General features: G+C 43.8%; 1 protein-coding gene across 8 annotated transcripts in view; it reads right to left on the bottom strand.

The window, feature by feature from the left end:
* FAM114A1 (family with sequence similarity 114 member A1) overlaps positions 1-14,569 on the bottom strand; it is a 70,372-nt gene extending 55,803 nt beyond the window's left edge. For 4 of the 8 annotated variants that reach the window (XM_060416956.1, XM_015096441.4, XM_060416959.1 and 1 more), the window contains exons 1-3: positions 14,495-14,569; positions 9,237-9,313; positions 6,243-6,598 (exon numbers count right to left, since the gene is read on the bottom strand). In XM_060416956.1, coding sequence (XP_060272939.1) covers positions 6,243-6,590 — 348 coding nt within the window. In that variant the 5' untranslated portion in view covers positions 6,591-6,598; positions 9,237-9,313; positions 14,495-14,569. The remainder of the gene's footprint in view (positions 1-6,242; positions 6,599-9,236; positions 9,314-14,494) is intronic. The other 4 variants (XM_060416957.1, XM_015096440.4, XM_060416960.1 and 1 more) reach the window with 1 other exon arrangement.
* Positions 14,570-14,626: the final 57 nt, after the last annotated feature.

The raw sequence follows: 14,626 nt of genomic DNA, 5'->3' as shown, positions 1-14,626 counted from the left end.
TTTCTTGACCTCTCAGTAGCACCAGAAGCTTAACCACTTTTCCATCCTTAGAAGACTCTGTTCTCATGACCTGGCTTCCATGCCCTATCTTCTTACTCTTGCTTTTTTTTTTTGTCCATCCCTTATCATGATGATTTCTGTTTACTTTAAAAAGTTTCCACACATATTGTGGGAGCTCCTTAAGTTGCAACCCAACTGCTTCAAGCATTCCAATAAAGTACACATAGTCCAGGTGGTCAGCTGGCATGCTAATCAGGAAAGCCATACTCCAGAGGCAGCTATAATGAGCACTTGTATTATTCACATCTCTACTAACATCTAAGGCTTTGCAAGTTAGCGTACTGAATTACAGAAATGGGCTTTCACTGGTAAACATGTTAGACTGGTAACTAGCATTCTGACTATCTGAAAGGGGTTCTAGATTGTGAAATTAAAGGTGTTCAACACTAGTTGGTGGTTAAATATATTTGAGAGCCTTTTCCTACCTTTACATGAAGAAGGTAAAAGAAAGGATTTTACCCTCTTCTAAGTGGTCTTCTATTCATCTCTGAACTCTGGAGAATTCTGGTTTCTCAATGCCAAGTATGAAGGATGAAATCTCTGCTCCTAGATTTCTAGGCATTTGCCTTGAAGGAACCTTTCACTTGGAGTAATGGTCAAGGCACGTAAAAGGTCAGATCAATGGAACATTCTCAAGTCTACATGCGCTTTCATGAACTATTTTAAACATTTTTGTTAATTAATGCTTAATTAAAAAATGTCAGTGTGGTATAACATGATTTGAAATTTAATTTATAGAATGAACTTTACTGGCAACTACAAGTTGGTGATGGACAGGGAGGCCTGGCGTGCTGCAATTCACGGGGTCGCAAAGAGTCAGACACGACTGAGTGACTGACCTGAACTGAACAGAACAATCTATCAAAGAGACTCTAAGAGGTGGGCATGACCAAATTGACTTAGAAACATAGACTTCAGGGCCAGGTCTTGGCCTCTGATTTTATTTATTTATATACAACACCTGGGCAATCTGACCCACTCCCATTAACACCCAATGGCTGCTGCTGCTAAGTCACCTCAGTCATGTCCAACTCTGTGCGACCCCAGAGACAGGAGCCCACCAGGCTCCCCCGTCCCTGGGATTCTCCAGGCAAGAACACTAGAGTGGGTTGCCATTTCCTTCTCCAATGCATGAAAGTGAAAAGTGAAAGTGAAGTCACTCAGTCGTGTTCGACTCCTAGTGACCCCATGGACTGCAGCCTACCAGGCTCCTCCATCCTATGGGATTTGCCAGGCAAGAGTACTGGAGTGGGTTACACCCAATGGCTAATGGTCTCCAAAATCTCTCCCCACCACCTCCCCTGGGCTTCAAACCACTGTAATCAACTATCCACAAAATATCTTCACATGGATGTCTCATGGTATGTCCAATACTGAGCTCACCATGTTCTCAATCTCATCTGATTCCTCAACTAGTTCTTCTGTGTACTAATATTAGTGATTCCCAAACACTGGTCCACAGTCTGACTGTAAGAGTATTACCTGGGGGAATTTACTAAAAATATGGTGTCTTAGCTTCCATTGTGATCTTTTAAAGAATAAGAACCTTTCAGGGTAGATCCCAGGAATCTAAACTTCTAACAAACTTCCCAGGTGATTATAACATACCACCAGATTTATGAAGCACTGCCCAATACAACTGAGCTTCCAAGGTGGCACAGTGGTAAAGAATCTGTCTGCCAATGCAGGAACCACAGGTTTGATCCCTGGGTCAGGAAGATCCCCTGGAGGAGGAAATGGCACCTCACTCTAGTATTCTTGCCTGGGAAATCCCATGGACAGAGAAGCCTGATACAGTCCATGGGGTTGCAAAGAGTCAGACATGACTGAGAGACTAAGCATGCATACGCACATCCAATACAACCAAAAGGTAGCAGCTACCATTTGGTTGCTCAAGTGAAAAATCAGATGTCTTCACGTGGAGAGTGATAAAAAGAGAAACACTCCAATAGAACTGGGGCAAACTCTACTCACTCATTTAAGAGGCAAAAATCTGTCATCAGCAGATCTTGGCCTATGTGCTCTCATCTTTGTCTTTGCTGATAGCAATTTTACTGTTCTTAAGCACCCTACTTTTCCTTTTCTAGGGAGAGAACTGGTGAGTGGTAGTCTGTGTTTTCCTTTGAGTACTTTGAGTGGTAACATGCATCCTTTACCTTCTTCATGACTGGCTTTTTAATGCACTGGTATAGGACAGTAGGGATGAAATTTTTTTACTCCGGGCAATATTTCCTGATGCTAAGAATTTAGGGAAATTTGAACTAGATTAGATCTTTTAGGGGCTGATCGACTAGCACATGGGCTTTCCTCATAGCTCAGATGGTAAAGAATCTGCCTGCAATGCAGGAGACCTGGGTTTGATTCCTGTGTCAGGAAGATTCCCTGGAGAAGGGACTGGTTACCTACTCCAGTATCCTTGCCAGGAATCTCCATGGACAGAGGAGTCTGGCAGGCTACAGTCCATGGGGTTGCAAAGAGTCAGACACGACTGAGTGACTTTAAGAGAGGGAGAGACTAGTGCATAATAAGGCCCCACAAGATTTCTGCAAATAAATGTCATTCCAACCTAGTACCCATGACAAATATCTCTGAACCAAAGATGGGGACTTCACCAACTCCTTACAGTTGATTTGGGTGCTCCATCCCAGGCTTCCTTGTGCCGGCCTATCTAGTCTATATCTAGTACGCTAAGACATACTATGAAGTGAAGTGTTAGTCGCTCAGCTGTGTCCAAATCTTTGTGACCCCACGAACTGTAGCCCACCAGGCTTCTCTGTCCATGCGATTCTCCAGGCAAGAATACTGGAATGGATTGCCATTCTCTTCTCCAGAGGATCTTCTCGACCCAGGGATAGAACCTGGGTCTCCTGCATTGCAGGCAGATTCTTTACTGTTTGAGCTACAGGGAAATCCAAGACATACTATAATTGCTTTTATATAACACTTCCTTCCCCAACTAGATGGGAGGCATCCTAAAGATAGTTATACTACCCAGCTTCTGGAGAATAATACATGGTGTCATGAGGTTGGTAAAGATTTAGACTCTAGTCCAACCTCCTAAGTTCAAGGGGGGCTGAGGACCATCTCATGGAGGTTGTGGTGTGGATTCCTAAAAGAAGCCTTAGCTCAGTGGTTTCTGAGTCTGTACATCAGAATGGATGACAAAGAGAAGGGGCCCTAAAGACAGAGATAACTTCTCTGAGTGTATCAACTGTGATGGTGTGACCCTTCAAAGAAGACATGCCAGATGAGTAGCTGGCAGAACCACTGGCCCCAGAGTGCCTCCTGGGGTCACACCATCCTGCCTGCCAAGTGATGGCTGCCATGCTGACTCAGGCAAAGGGGAAGCTAATAAGCTAAAATAATAATTTTAAGCAGACCAAGACCCAAAGTAACTAGATACCACTTATAGAAAAAATATATACATTTAAACCCATTATCACAAAACCTAGTGTGTCCTAGAAGAAACGACTTCCTCAATGACTATTCTGCCAGGTTTTTTAAAAAACAGGCGTTTCCCCTTAGAAACTTTCTTTTAAGAGGTAATGAGATTCTCTTAAACTCAAATACATCTAGGCCCAGACAGGCTTTTGAACTTTTCCTGAAGGACCTGTCATTCCTCAGCAGACCTGTGTTCAAGATCCAACCAACCAACGTACAAATGAACTTTTGATTCAAGACTTTTTGCAAAAAAAAAAGAAAGGAAAAGAAATTTTTTTTTTTTTTTGCAGAATTCATTCTCTTCTGGATCAACAGAAAAATGGTTGTTTTCATCACCGCAAAACAACTTCCTGTAAGTGTGCAATGAAGAACAAATAAAATAGAGCAAATGAAGAATGCTTGAAGATGAAGCACCCAACTGAATTCTAATATTAACTTAAGACAAAAGGATAAGTTGCTGAGAGAGAGAGAGAAGAATCCCCTTTTCTAGTAATTATTAAGAAGAAACTATATCTGCACCTAGTTAGAAGGTTTAAACGTAACCTGGGTGAAAGAGACATGCTTTCCTCTCAAGGCCCTTCCAGCCACCTGTCTTAGCTTTCTGTCTTCTTAGAACCAACATGCTCACAGGAATTCCTCCCACATCCTGCTTCTACCTGAGTTCCCGATGCAACGACCACCACTACCCCGCCCTCCACCCTCCACACATACACAGAGCCACGGCTCTAACTCTGTGGCCAGTCTCTGAATTTCCATTCAGATACTTTGTGAAGCTTCATGATAAGGAAATGCTCCCCTTTTCACAGCTATCAGTAGGGGAGGGGAGGTGCCGGGAGGGGAATACCTGTCTGCCAGTTAGCTTTCTCTCTCTCTGTAGCATTAAGGAGGTTTACAAAGTGCTCTCAAAAGAATTCATTCGATTTGCTCGAAATGTAAGAAGATGGATATGTAGGAGCATCCTGACTTTTTATTTTGCTATCTTTATTAGCAAACTTGTTATAACTTTTTGAAGTCTGAAACTGGAATGTATAATCTAGCCTTCATGAACACACATATCTTGACTCAATGAAACTTTTATAGCTTCTTTGAATCATCTTCGGTCAGAATGTCATGGTTAAGATATATTTTTTTTAATGTACAAAAGTATATATTAATAGTAGCAGTTACAATAACAATTGGGAACCAATGTGCCCCAGTAGAAAGACAGCATGGAGGGAAAACAGGTTCCAAAGTCAGGCACACAGGTAAATACAGGTATAGGGCATATCCTATTGGTTATGTTTCTGTGGAGAATTCAGACTAATATCCACCCTGTCATCATTCTTTCTTTCTTCCCCATTCCCAATTATTTCTCAAAGCTCTCTCAGTGGTTGAAATGTTTAGCTAGAGTTGAGACCCTTTGATCTAGGGATTCTTAATCCTCAGGGGGTCCATGGATGGCTTTAAAGTGTCTGTGATATCATGGAACTCATAAACAAAATTTTGCATGTATGTTTACATAACTGATCCAAACTCCCAGCTGGTCCTCAGATCCCTTCCATGACATTCAGCAGAATGATCATTTGTTTTTGTTTAAACATCTCCAGTGATGGGAAAACCCTTCCTTTCATCTCATCTTAGAACAATTCTGAGGGTCGATTTGAGGAAACTGAGGCCCAAGAAGTCTGCTTTTGAGTAAAATAATCACAAAACATTAGTCAGAAGGATACCTCCTGGTCTTCATGGGCAAATTCTTCATTTTACAGAGAAAAAACTGAAGCACAAAGAAATTTGGTGTCCTGCCCAAACTAAGAGAGTTAATGATAGATGGGGGATGAAAATCCAGCCCTCGAACTCCCCACTTAGCCTGCCTCCCTCACTGCTTGCAGCAGAGTCACCTCAAGGAGGGGCCGTGTGGGGCACACTTCGGGAGAGCAGGGCCGATCCCCCTACACTGTAGCATCCTTCTAGAAGGCAGGTTTGGAGGAGAGTGGTCCATTTCCTCAAGTACTGCAGAGTGCCTCCCTACCCCTTCCAGTCCCCACGTGGATGGAGGGAAAGGTGTCAGGAAAACCCAGCCTGGTCATACTGATGTGGAATTCGGTAGTTACACGGAGATACTGGCCTGACTTATCCCCCAGAGAGCCAGGTGCAGGCGCTGAAGTGAAGCACAAAGGTGTTCCGCTGCTGGTCTCCAGAAGGTGGTATGTGATGATAAAAGAGGAATCTGAAGGTTTCAGATCTTCAGAGTGGATTTGTAAATATGCAGTAAAATTTAAGTGATGTTAAAGAAGCATTAACTTGTTTAGGGGGGAATTAGGTTCGTTAATAATTTGGACTCATTATATTCAATATTACAATATTGCTCACTTACTGAGTAGCTTAATATCTTACTGGGTTGCTTAAGATCTCTGAGCCTGATTATCTCATCTATAACTTGGGGTTAATAATATCCAGCTTAGAATCTCAAGGAACTGTTGTATGGAGTGAATTACTTAATATATAGAGTAGTTAGGAGAGTGCCTGTTGTGTCCAATAATTTGGTGGTGGTTATTGTTAATAAAAATACAATCAACAAAATGAAAATATTAAAATGACCAATTATTCTCATATAAACCTTTTCTCACCAAACAATATATTTCTGATGACAGAGGTAATGTCATAGTGTATACTGAATTCCCAATTTCTAACCTCACAGCGTGGCACAAATCTATGCCCATGGTAGGTATCAGTAAGAACTTGGTCAAATGAACCACTCCTACCGGATCACTCTGTTCTTTCAGGGGTATTTCGGATCCAGGTTCTGCCTCGAGGCTCACGGCATCAACACACTCAGCGAGGGCATCCTCAGTCACTTCTCCGTTGAGGGGCAGCTCCATGGCGCCAAGGTCTTTGGGCTCCTCAGCGAGTCCAGTGTCAGCAATCTCTGCACCCTGAACAGCCTCATTTTCGTGCACATCTCTTCTGGGATTCGCTGGCGTTAGCTCATTTGAAATTGCAGCTGAATCACAGCGCACTTCTGCATCTTTGGGTAAAGTATCACTGTTGGGCTTGTTGGTAATTTCTTCTTTGTCTCCAGAGGCTAACATGTCATCGCCATTGTCAGACATTTTAATATCTGTTAACATGATTACAAACAAACAACTTACTCTTTATCTCAATTATTAAATTTTAATTCAAAGCCCTGAATAATTAAATCTGGTGGAGGTAAGCTTTTTTCTACCAAGAAGAAACTTTATGTAACCTCTGTGTAGGCCGAATAATGGCCCACCAAAATATCAATGTCATAATCCTTGGAATGTGACTTGGCTTCCTATGCAGTGAGGTCCTTATATCTTTATTTTAGACTAATGAAATTATCAGGTTCCCCAGGTGGCTCAGTGGTCAAGAATCTGCCTGCAATGCAGAAGATGCAGGAGACACAGTTTCCATCCATGTTCACCTTGTGAATGTTACTTTATATGGCCAAAAGGACTTTGAAGACATCATTAAGAATCTTGGATTACCTGCATGGGTCTTAACTGAAATCTCAAGTGTCCTTATCAGAGCAAGACAGAGGGAAATCTGACTGCAAAGAGGAAAAGGCAATGTGATGACAGAAGCAAAGACTGGAGTGATGCACTCTGAAGATGAAGGAACAGACCACAAGCCAAGGAACACAGGGGGCCACTAGATGTTGAAAAAGTCAAGGAAAACATTCTCCCCTCAGACTCTAGAACTGTAAGGGAATACGTTTGTATTGCTATAAATCACTACGTTGGTTGTACTTTGTTGCAGTAGCAATAGGGACTAATACAGACCTACAGGGCTATCTTTAAACTTTCACGGATCTTTCACCTGGCATGAGGAAATATGCATATAGGAACTAAGAGTATTATCTGTATCTTTGAAAGTATTTACTTCATATGACTTAAATTTGTAGCCATAATAAGAATAAGCATGGAAAATACCTGAGAACTTATTTTAACATGCTTGACATTTAGTATTGCAATTTGGTCAGAAATTCAAAATGAAAAAAACATACATACACAGAAGTGTGCCTTGTTGGGTACCAGCCCATGAAGGTCTGAGCTTTCTTTGGTCAATAGTTTAGATGGGGAAACACAAGGATGAAATGGAATAAAAAAGTGACATATTAAGCCAAATGAGGAATGGAGCCATTACAAAATAACATACAAAACAGAAACCTCTTTATGAAGTTTGTGAGTTATCGCTACCATGTACAACAGTGCAGTTCAATAGAACTTTCAGTGATGATGAAATGTTCTGTATTCATGATGGCAAATATGGTAGCTAATAGTCACATACGGCTATCAAATACTTGAAATATGGCTGGTGCAATGGAGGAACTAATTTTTAAATTTAATTTTAAATAATTTTAACTTAAATTTATATAGACATGTGTGGCTAGTGGCTACCTTATTGGATAACATATATTCAGAAGGATAGTTCAAGATGATAATTTCCTTGTGTGTGTGTGTGTGTATGTTCAGTTGAATCAGTCATGTCAACTCTTTGCAACCCTATGGACTACAGCCTACCATGCTCCTCTGTCCATGGGATTCTCCAGGCAAGAATATTGGAGTGGGTTGTCATGCCTTCCTCCTGGGGATCTTCCTGACCAGGAATTGAACTCCTGCCTTGCAGGCAGATTCTTTATCACTGAACCACCTGGGAAGCCTGATAATTTCATTAGTCTAAAAAAAAGATAATGACCTCACTATATAGGACACCAAGTTGCAGGCTAATCAGTGGGTATTTTTGTTGACCTCAGTGTTTGCCAACTGGTCAAATCTCTGGTCACTGTTAAAAGCACAGTATGTGGGAAGCCATTTCACATACTGGCCCTGTGATGACAGTGGCCAACCTGCAATTCACGTGCACATGCCAACCGTCTTGACCCTTCAAACAGTTGTTCCTTAAAACTGTCTAGCTATTTTCTCTCTCCCTTGGTGAATCTTGTTCCTTTCTCACAGTTTTACACACTTCTATGCTATGACTCTCAAATACCTACCTCCATTCCACAGACAGAAAGAAAACTAGTGGCTTCTAGTGGCTGTCTGTAATGAAGGAGACCCGGGTTCGATCCCTGGGTCGGGAAGATCCCCTGGAGAAGGAAATGGCAACCCACTCCAGTATTCTTGGCTGGAGAATCTCATGGACAGAGGAGCCTGGTGGGCTACAGTCCACGGGGTCACAAAGAGTCGAACACGGCTGAGCGACTTCACTTTCACTTTCAGTGGCTGAAGGGAGGGGGGATGAGTAATCACTGCTAATGGATGTGGATTTCTTTTGCTGGCGACGAAAATGTCCTAAAACTGAATAGTGGTAATGGCTATACAATTCTGCGAATATATTACATTCAGAAAAGACTGTCAGGTGGCTGTTGGTTCAGTATGTTGTTTTAACGTATTTAAGGCCCATTTAGAGTAACCGTCTCCTCTATATTTTGTTCCTCCTAACTGGATATAATTTTTCTTCCTCTGAACTCTCAGAGCACTTTGCATCTATCTCAGTTCGGATGGTTACAATCATCTTTGATTAGAGTCGTTTGAGTGTTATCCTAATATGCTGTAAATACTATGAAGATAAGAATCTTCCTTATTTTGTCTTCATATTTTATACAGCCCTTAACATGGTTTCTTGAACACTGCAGGAAACTCAACAAACATGTGTATTGAGTTATATTAATATTTTTGGAAAGATTTAAAATTACAGTGTAATTTGAAATGAAAGTAAGCAGCAAATGCCTTTACCTCATTCGCTTACTCAGGAGCTATCTTACAGCAAGTGATTTCAAATGACCCATATTGTCTTTCCTCTGTTCCTTCACCTACAAGATAACTGGGTTAGAATGTCTCTTTTTAAACAAAAATACTTGAATTCTCTGATAACACAACTATAAACAAGTCTGCAGATGGGAAAGGCAAAGAATGCATCCTCCCCTTTGGCTGATACATTAAGTTTCAGGTATTCAAGGTTGGAGATGGTCTGTCAGTAAGTATAGTCTCTGCCTAGTTAAAGTAGTAAAGAGTGATTCTGGCTACCCTAGAGAAAAGGGATTGTTACTGTGGTTTATGCGAGAGGGATGAGATTGAGGGAGGGTAATTGAAAAGCTATTGTCACTTGGAAGCTTATCAAATTTTTGTGAAAACCAGTCAGGACTGGCCTGGACAGAGGTTGGCAAACTACAGCCAGGTGCCTAAATTTGCCTCCCCTCTGTTTTGGTAAATAAAGTTTTATTGGAACACAGACATGCTCACTTGTTTATATAACCTCTGTGGGTTCTCTAGTACAACAGCAGAGGTGAAGAGTGGCGAGAGAGACCACATGGCCCCCCAAATTGCAAAGCCTAAAATAGTTACTGTCTGGCCCTGTATAGAAAATGTTTGCTGACCCATGGTCTAGGACATTCCTTCACTGCCATGGCCTAGAGTTCTCCTAATTTACCCTTATCCTCACCTGGGTCCTAGGGGTACAACCATAAGGAGATTGAGCACATACTTGGACATCACTTATATTCCCCTTTTTGTGTTCATCAACATTTAGTCAAAGGCACTGTCTGATCTTTTAATTTCTTTGTAAGATAATTTGAAAAACCTTATTATTAATCTGGATTATTAAGAAGTTCCAAACTATTTCACTTCTCTATCAGCAGGAACATGAGAATAAACCTGGTTATAATAAATATTTATGGGTGAATAAAAAGCATTAGAAACATTTTGTATCTGCCTCACCTTAAATTGTTGTGATACTGTTCCTAGTGTTAAAATATTTCAGCACATACTATGGAACATCTACATGGATTAGTTGTATTTTATGCTCTGGGGGTGGCTGGTTAACATTTTAAATGTCCTATTAAGGAATATAGTTTTCAAGGTCTTTAGTTACCATTTCAGATTCTGTAATGGACTGTTCACCTCGTGAGAGGGTTCAACCATCCCTCTCTCTGAACACTATTTATCAGGGGGTACTATTAAAAGCTTCCCCAGTGGCTCAGATGGCAAAGAATCTGCTGCAATGCAGGAGACCCAGGTTCGAACCCAGGGTTGGGAAGGTTCCCTGGAGAAGGGAATGCCTACCCACTCCAGGTTTCTTGCCTGGAGAATCCATGGACAGAGGACCGTGGCGGGCTACAGTCCATGGGGTCACATGACTGAGCAACTAACACAATACATTATTAAAAGTATTTTTCACTGATAAAATGGAAATGGTGGAGCTACCGAGCTTTGCCGTAGATTTTTTCTAGTTCTACTCATTGCAGAAGTCCATCAAAGCCTGATTACAAGGTTCGCTGAGTCCTGCCTCCAGAGCGGTCCTCACCCAAGGACTAAAAGACAGAGCCAGAACTTCATCAACTGACAAGAACAAGCTGTATATTTGAGCCTGGTTGCTAACCTACATGGGAGTGTGTGGCAGAACTCCTGAGACTGGATTCTGGTTCTATCAGTTGCACAGAGGAGCCTACCACTCTCACCCATCTCTGACGGCCAAACTGCCTTAGGTCAGGTCACCTCAACTGTGGGAAAATGACCACAACAAAACCTCTCTTCCCTGTGGCTACTCTGTATCCAATTATCAACATGAAGACATTTCTTCAGAAATACACGTGACATTCAGCTGTAAGGAGTTGAACCAATACTGTCAGGACACATTTATGGACAATTTATTTCAGGAAGACTATATTTTTACATCTTTCCAAATCATCAAAATGGTCGGCCCTACTTTAACTTCTAATCGTATGTGAACTTTTCTACCTGTTACAAGTCCATATTTTCCCTGAATCTAAACCAAAAAAACAAAGCTTCCTCCAAATCTTTTTTATTCTGGTAGACCGTGGTCTACTCTGGATGTTATGACAGGAGAGAGGTAGTCATTTTTAAAACAGTGCCCTTCCACCTGAAGTCATTATAAACTGTGTGTTCTAAGACACAGCTGTTCCTATGTAGGGACTGTTGGTGGCTGGGATGCATGCTGTGTGTCCTGGGTTGGCCCCCATCTCTGCCTGGGTGCCCCAGAAGCAGTCGGATTTAAACTTGCCCTGATTTATGGTTTGGACTGTTGACCATTACAGCCGTGTCCTGTGGCTTTGATGCTAGGGAGCCTCAACCCACAGAAACAAGGAAGTTTCTTCAGTAAACTCCAAGAAGAGGAAGAGTGGCATATAAAGAAGCCTTTGTGGGCTGGGAATATAAGTTAGTTTTTCATGAGTCAATTCATGCATCACCTAAAATGCTCCCAGAGCTATGCTAGGTATTGGAGCAACAATTTCATGGCTCCAAAAATAAGTTTAAAATGGAAGACATCCTTCAGAAAATGAATAATCTGTTTCCATCTGATTCCTGGTCAGTGAAGGTCCAGGAAGCTACTGCATCTAACACAGAATGGTTAAATGATGATTTAAAACAGCACATCACAGCAAGTAAAGAAGTGCCTGAACTAGACTGATCTCATACAAGGGAGAACCTTGAAAGAGGCTTTGACAGTCATTAAGGCCTGATGGGAAAGGAGTGTATGCAAGTGCTAGGAATGAATCTAGACATGCAGAATGGATGCTGTGCGGCTGGGCCAAGAGCCACACGGAGGAATATCAAGGGATGGGAGGGATGGATGCTGAGGTGGAAAGAATTGTGCTCTGATCTCTCTATCCCTCTGCAGGTGTACAGCCCACTCATTCTCATTGGGCTTCCTTACTTCCTCCTCTGGAGAGTAAGGGTGGTGGACATACCGATCTGCATACTTTGTTCCCGCGCACCAGACTGCAGGACTGGGACCAGCCCGTGATGACAGAGAAAAATAAGGACAAGATAGAGAGTGTTTCATCAGTCTAAATTTATTCAATGTAAAGGACTGCCTTCATCTTGCAAGTTTAACCTTCATGCTTTTCTTGGTATTAAAACATCTTTCATTTTATGAAATAGTATTGGAGTGCATGGATTTGTTAAATGGTCTCACTTGGCAAAATAAGGAGTTGGTAATACAATACCCTGTGTGAGATCACTGCCTCCAAATTTAAAAAGTGTCAGTCAGTGAAAGACCAGGAACAAAAACTGGATGACAGGATCTTAACCAGGTTGCAAGAGTTCCAGCGGTACTTGACAAGTATGTGTACCCAGAGCCCAGACTCTTTTTCCTCCAGTCTGGCTTCCACACGTCTGCCAGGTAACTTTATGAAACACAAATAAGGACCTGTTTAAAAAACAGGAGGTTTAAACACCTTTGCATGGCATCTGGGGCCCCTCACAGTCCAGCTCCACTTTCTCTATCAGCCTCCTGGAACTCTCAACTCAACAGACAGCACATTTTCCATCACTGCCCAGGCAGCTCATAAACATCTCCATCTTTGCTTATGCTGGGTTTTCTGACCAGGATGCCCTGCCTCCAACTGCCTGGCAAAGTCCTGTTTTGTTTTTTTTTTTTTCTCTCGGTGTCTAGAATCACTTTCATCAACTCAATGGACGTAAGTTTGACCAAACTCCAGGAGACAGTAAAGCACAGGGAAGCCTGGTGCGCTGTAGTTCATGGGATGGCAGAGTCTGATATGACTCAGTGGCTGAACAACAATGTTACTTTCTACTTTGAAATTTTCCCAAATTTGCCCCACTCCTTCCAATGTTTTAGAAGATACATTGCATAGACTTCTATGGCATTTTTAAGGAGTATTTATTTCTGTATCATTTTTTTGGTATCATTTTTTAAAAGGAGACATTTGTCTCTCCTCCAGAACTGTGACCAACAAGCACCTAGCTTGTTTTCCGACGATCTAATATTTACTGAACTGAAATATATTGTTTGATATTGATTAAAGAGAAACAATGTGTGATGTAAGCCTGGTCTAATGATGTCTGAATCCGTGAGAATCAGCAAGGCTCCTTCCCACCCTCAAATTCCTTCTGCACTGGCTCCAAGGAGGCTCAGATCCCACCCTCAAAGTTCCCTTCTTTTGCTTAGAACTTATGCCCTAAGAAGTTTATCAGATTTTTTCCTGAGCTCAGGAAAGGAAGGAAAGGCAGGGAATGGACACAGGTGAGGTGGGGAAGGGGCAACGGGAGGAAAAGAGGGCAGAGAAGGCTCTGAGGAGAAAGCCTGCCTACTTAGTTTTCTCAGGGTGGACGAGGTCTTCTGGAGTTCGGGACATTGACTTTAAAAGCCACCCACTTGACTCTCTCAAGATGTTTAGGATGAGAACTGATGGCATCGAAGGACAGAGAGATCACCCTGACAGTTCATGCAGAGTTCTTTCTACTCCAGGAAGGGCAGTGAAATTCAGGTGCCTGATCTGAGATGGTTAGAAATACCTGGTTCCAGGGAGGAAGAGGAGCGACTGGGCCGGCGGGTGGGGGGGTTGGGGCGGGGAGTGGGGCTCAACCTGGAGGCTGTGAATAGAGGTGGGCTGGCTCAGGGTGCTAGCTGGGGTGGAAGCGCCGGCAGTGCCGGCGTCTGCAGCGGGAGAGATGACGGATGATGAGCTTAGGTGGGAGGGCAAGGCCGGAGCTCGGCTTTTCCAGGCCAAGGGCTGGCGAACCCCGGGATGAGACTTGCTTCGCCTGTGCCCGCCGCTGCGGACACCCCGCAGCTTGCCTCTCACTGGGACCTGGGACCTGGGGGAAACTTTTTCAGACTTGCTTTGTGCTGGGACCGAATACTTCGGGAGCACAAGGCAGGCTCCGCAGAGGTTCACGCCGGCCGAGGGGGCAGAGCAGGAGTGCGGGCGTGTGGGTGTGTGCATGAGCGTGGACCCGGAGCGACACACACTCACACACACACACTCACACGCCCGCACCCACGCGGGGCCCTCGGCCGCGCCGCCCGCGCCTGCCCGGACCTTCACCTCCAGGGCCGCTCCCTCCGATCCTGCGCCCGGTGCCCAGCCCCTGCCGACTCGGGGAACCGAACGGGATAGACAGAGACGGCAGGGTCTCCCCGTCACCCCGCCGCAGCTGTTCCCGCATCCCCCCGCCCCCGCGCCCGCCCGGGGAAGGGGGTGAAGGCGAGAGGTGCCCGGGGCTCTTACCGCTCAGGCGGCCGAGTGCGCGCGGGAGCGCCGCCGGGTCCCGCCCCGCCACGTCGGCAGGGCCGGCGGGGACGCGGCCGGAGGGCGGGCTGGGAGCGGGACGGGGCGGGCTGGCCGCGCGGCCCCGCCCCG

The sequence above is a fragment of the Ovis aries genome, chromosome 6 (assembly GCF_016772045.2).
Source record: "Ovis aries strain OAR_USU_Benz2616 breed Rambouillet chromosome 6, ARS-UI_Ramb_v3.0, whole genome shotgun sequence".
Classification (NCBI taxonomy): Eukaryota; Metazoa; Chordata; class Mammalia; order Artiodactyla; family Bovidae; genus Ovis; species Ovis aries.
Note: the sequence above shows the minus strand (reverse complement) of the source record. Positions and strands in the feature narration are given on the sequence as shown.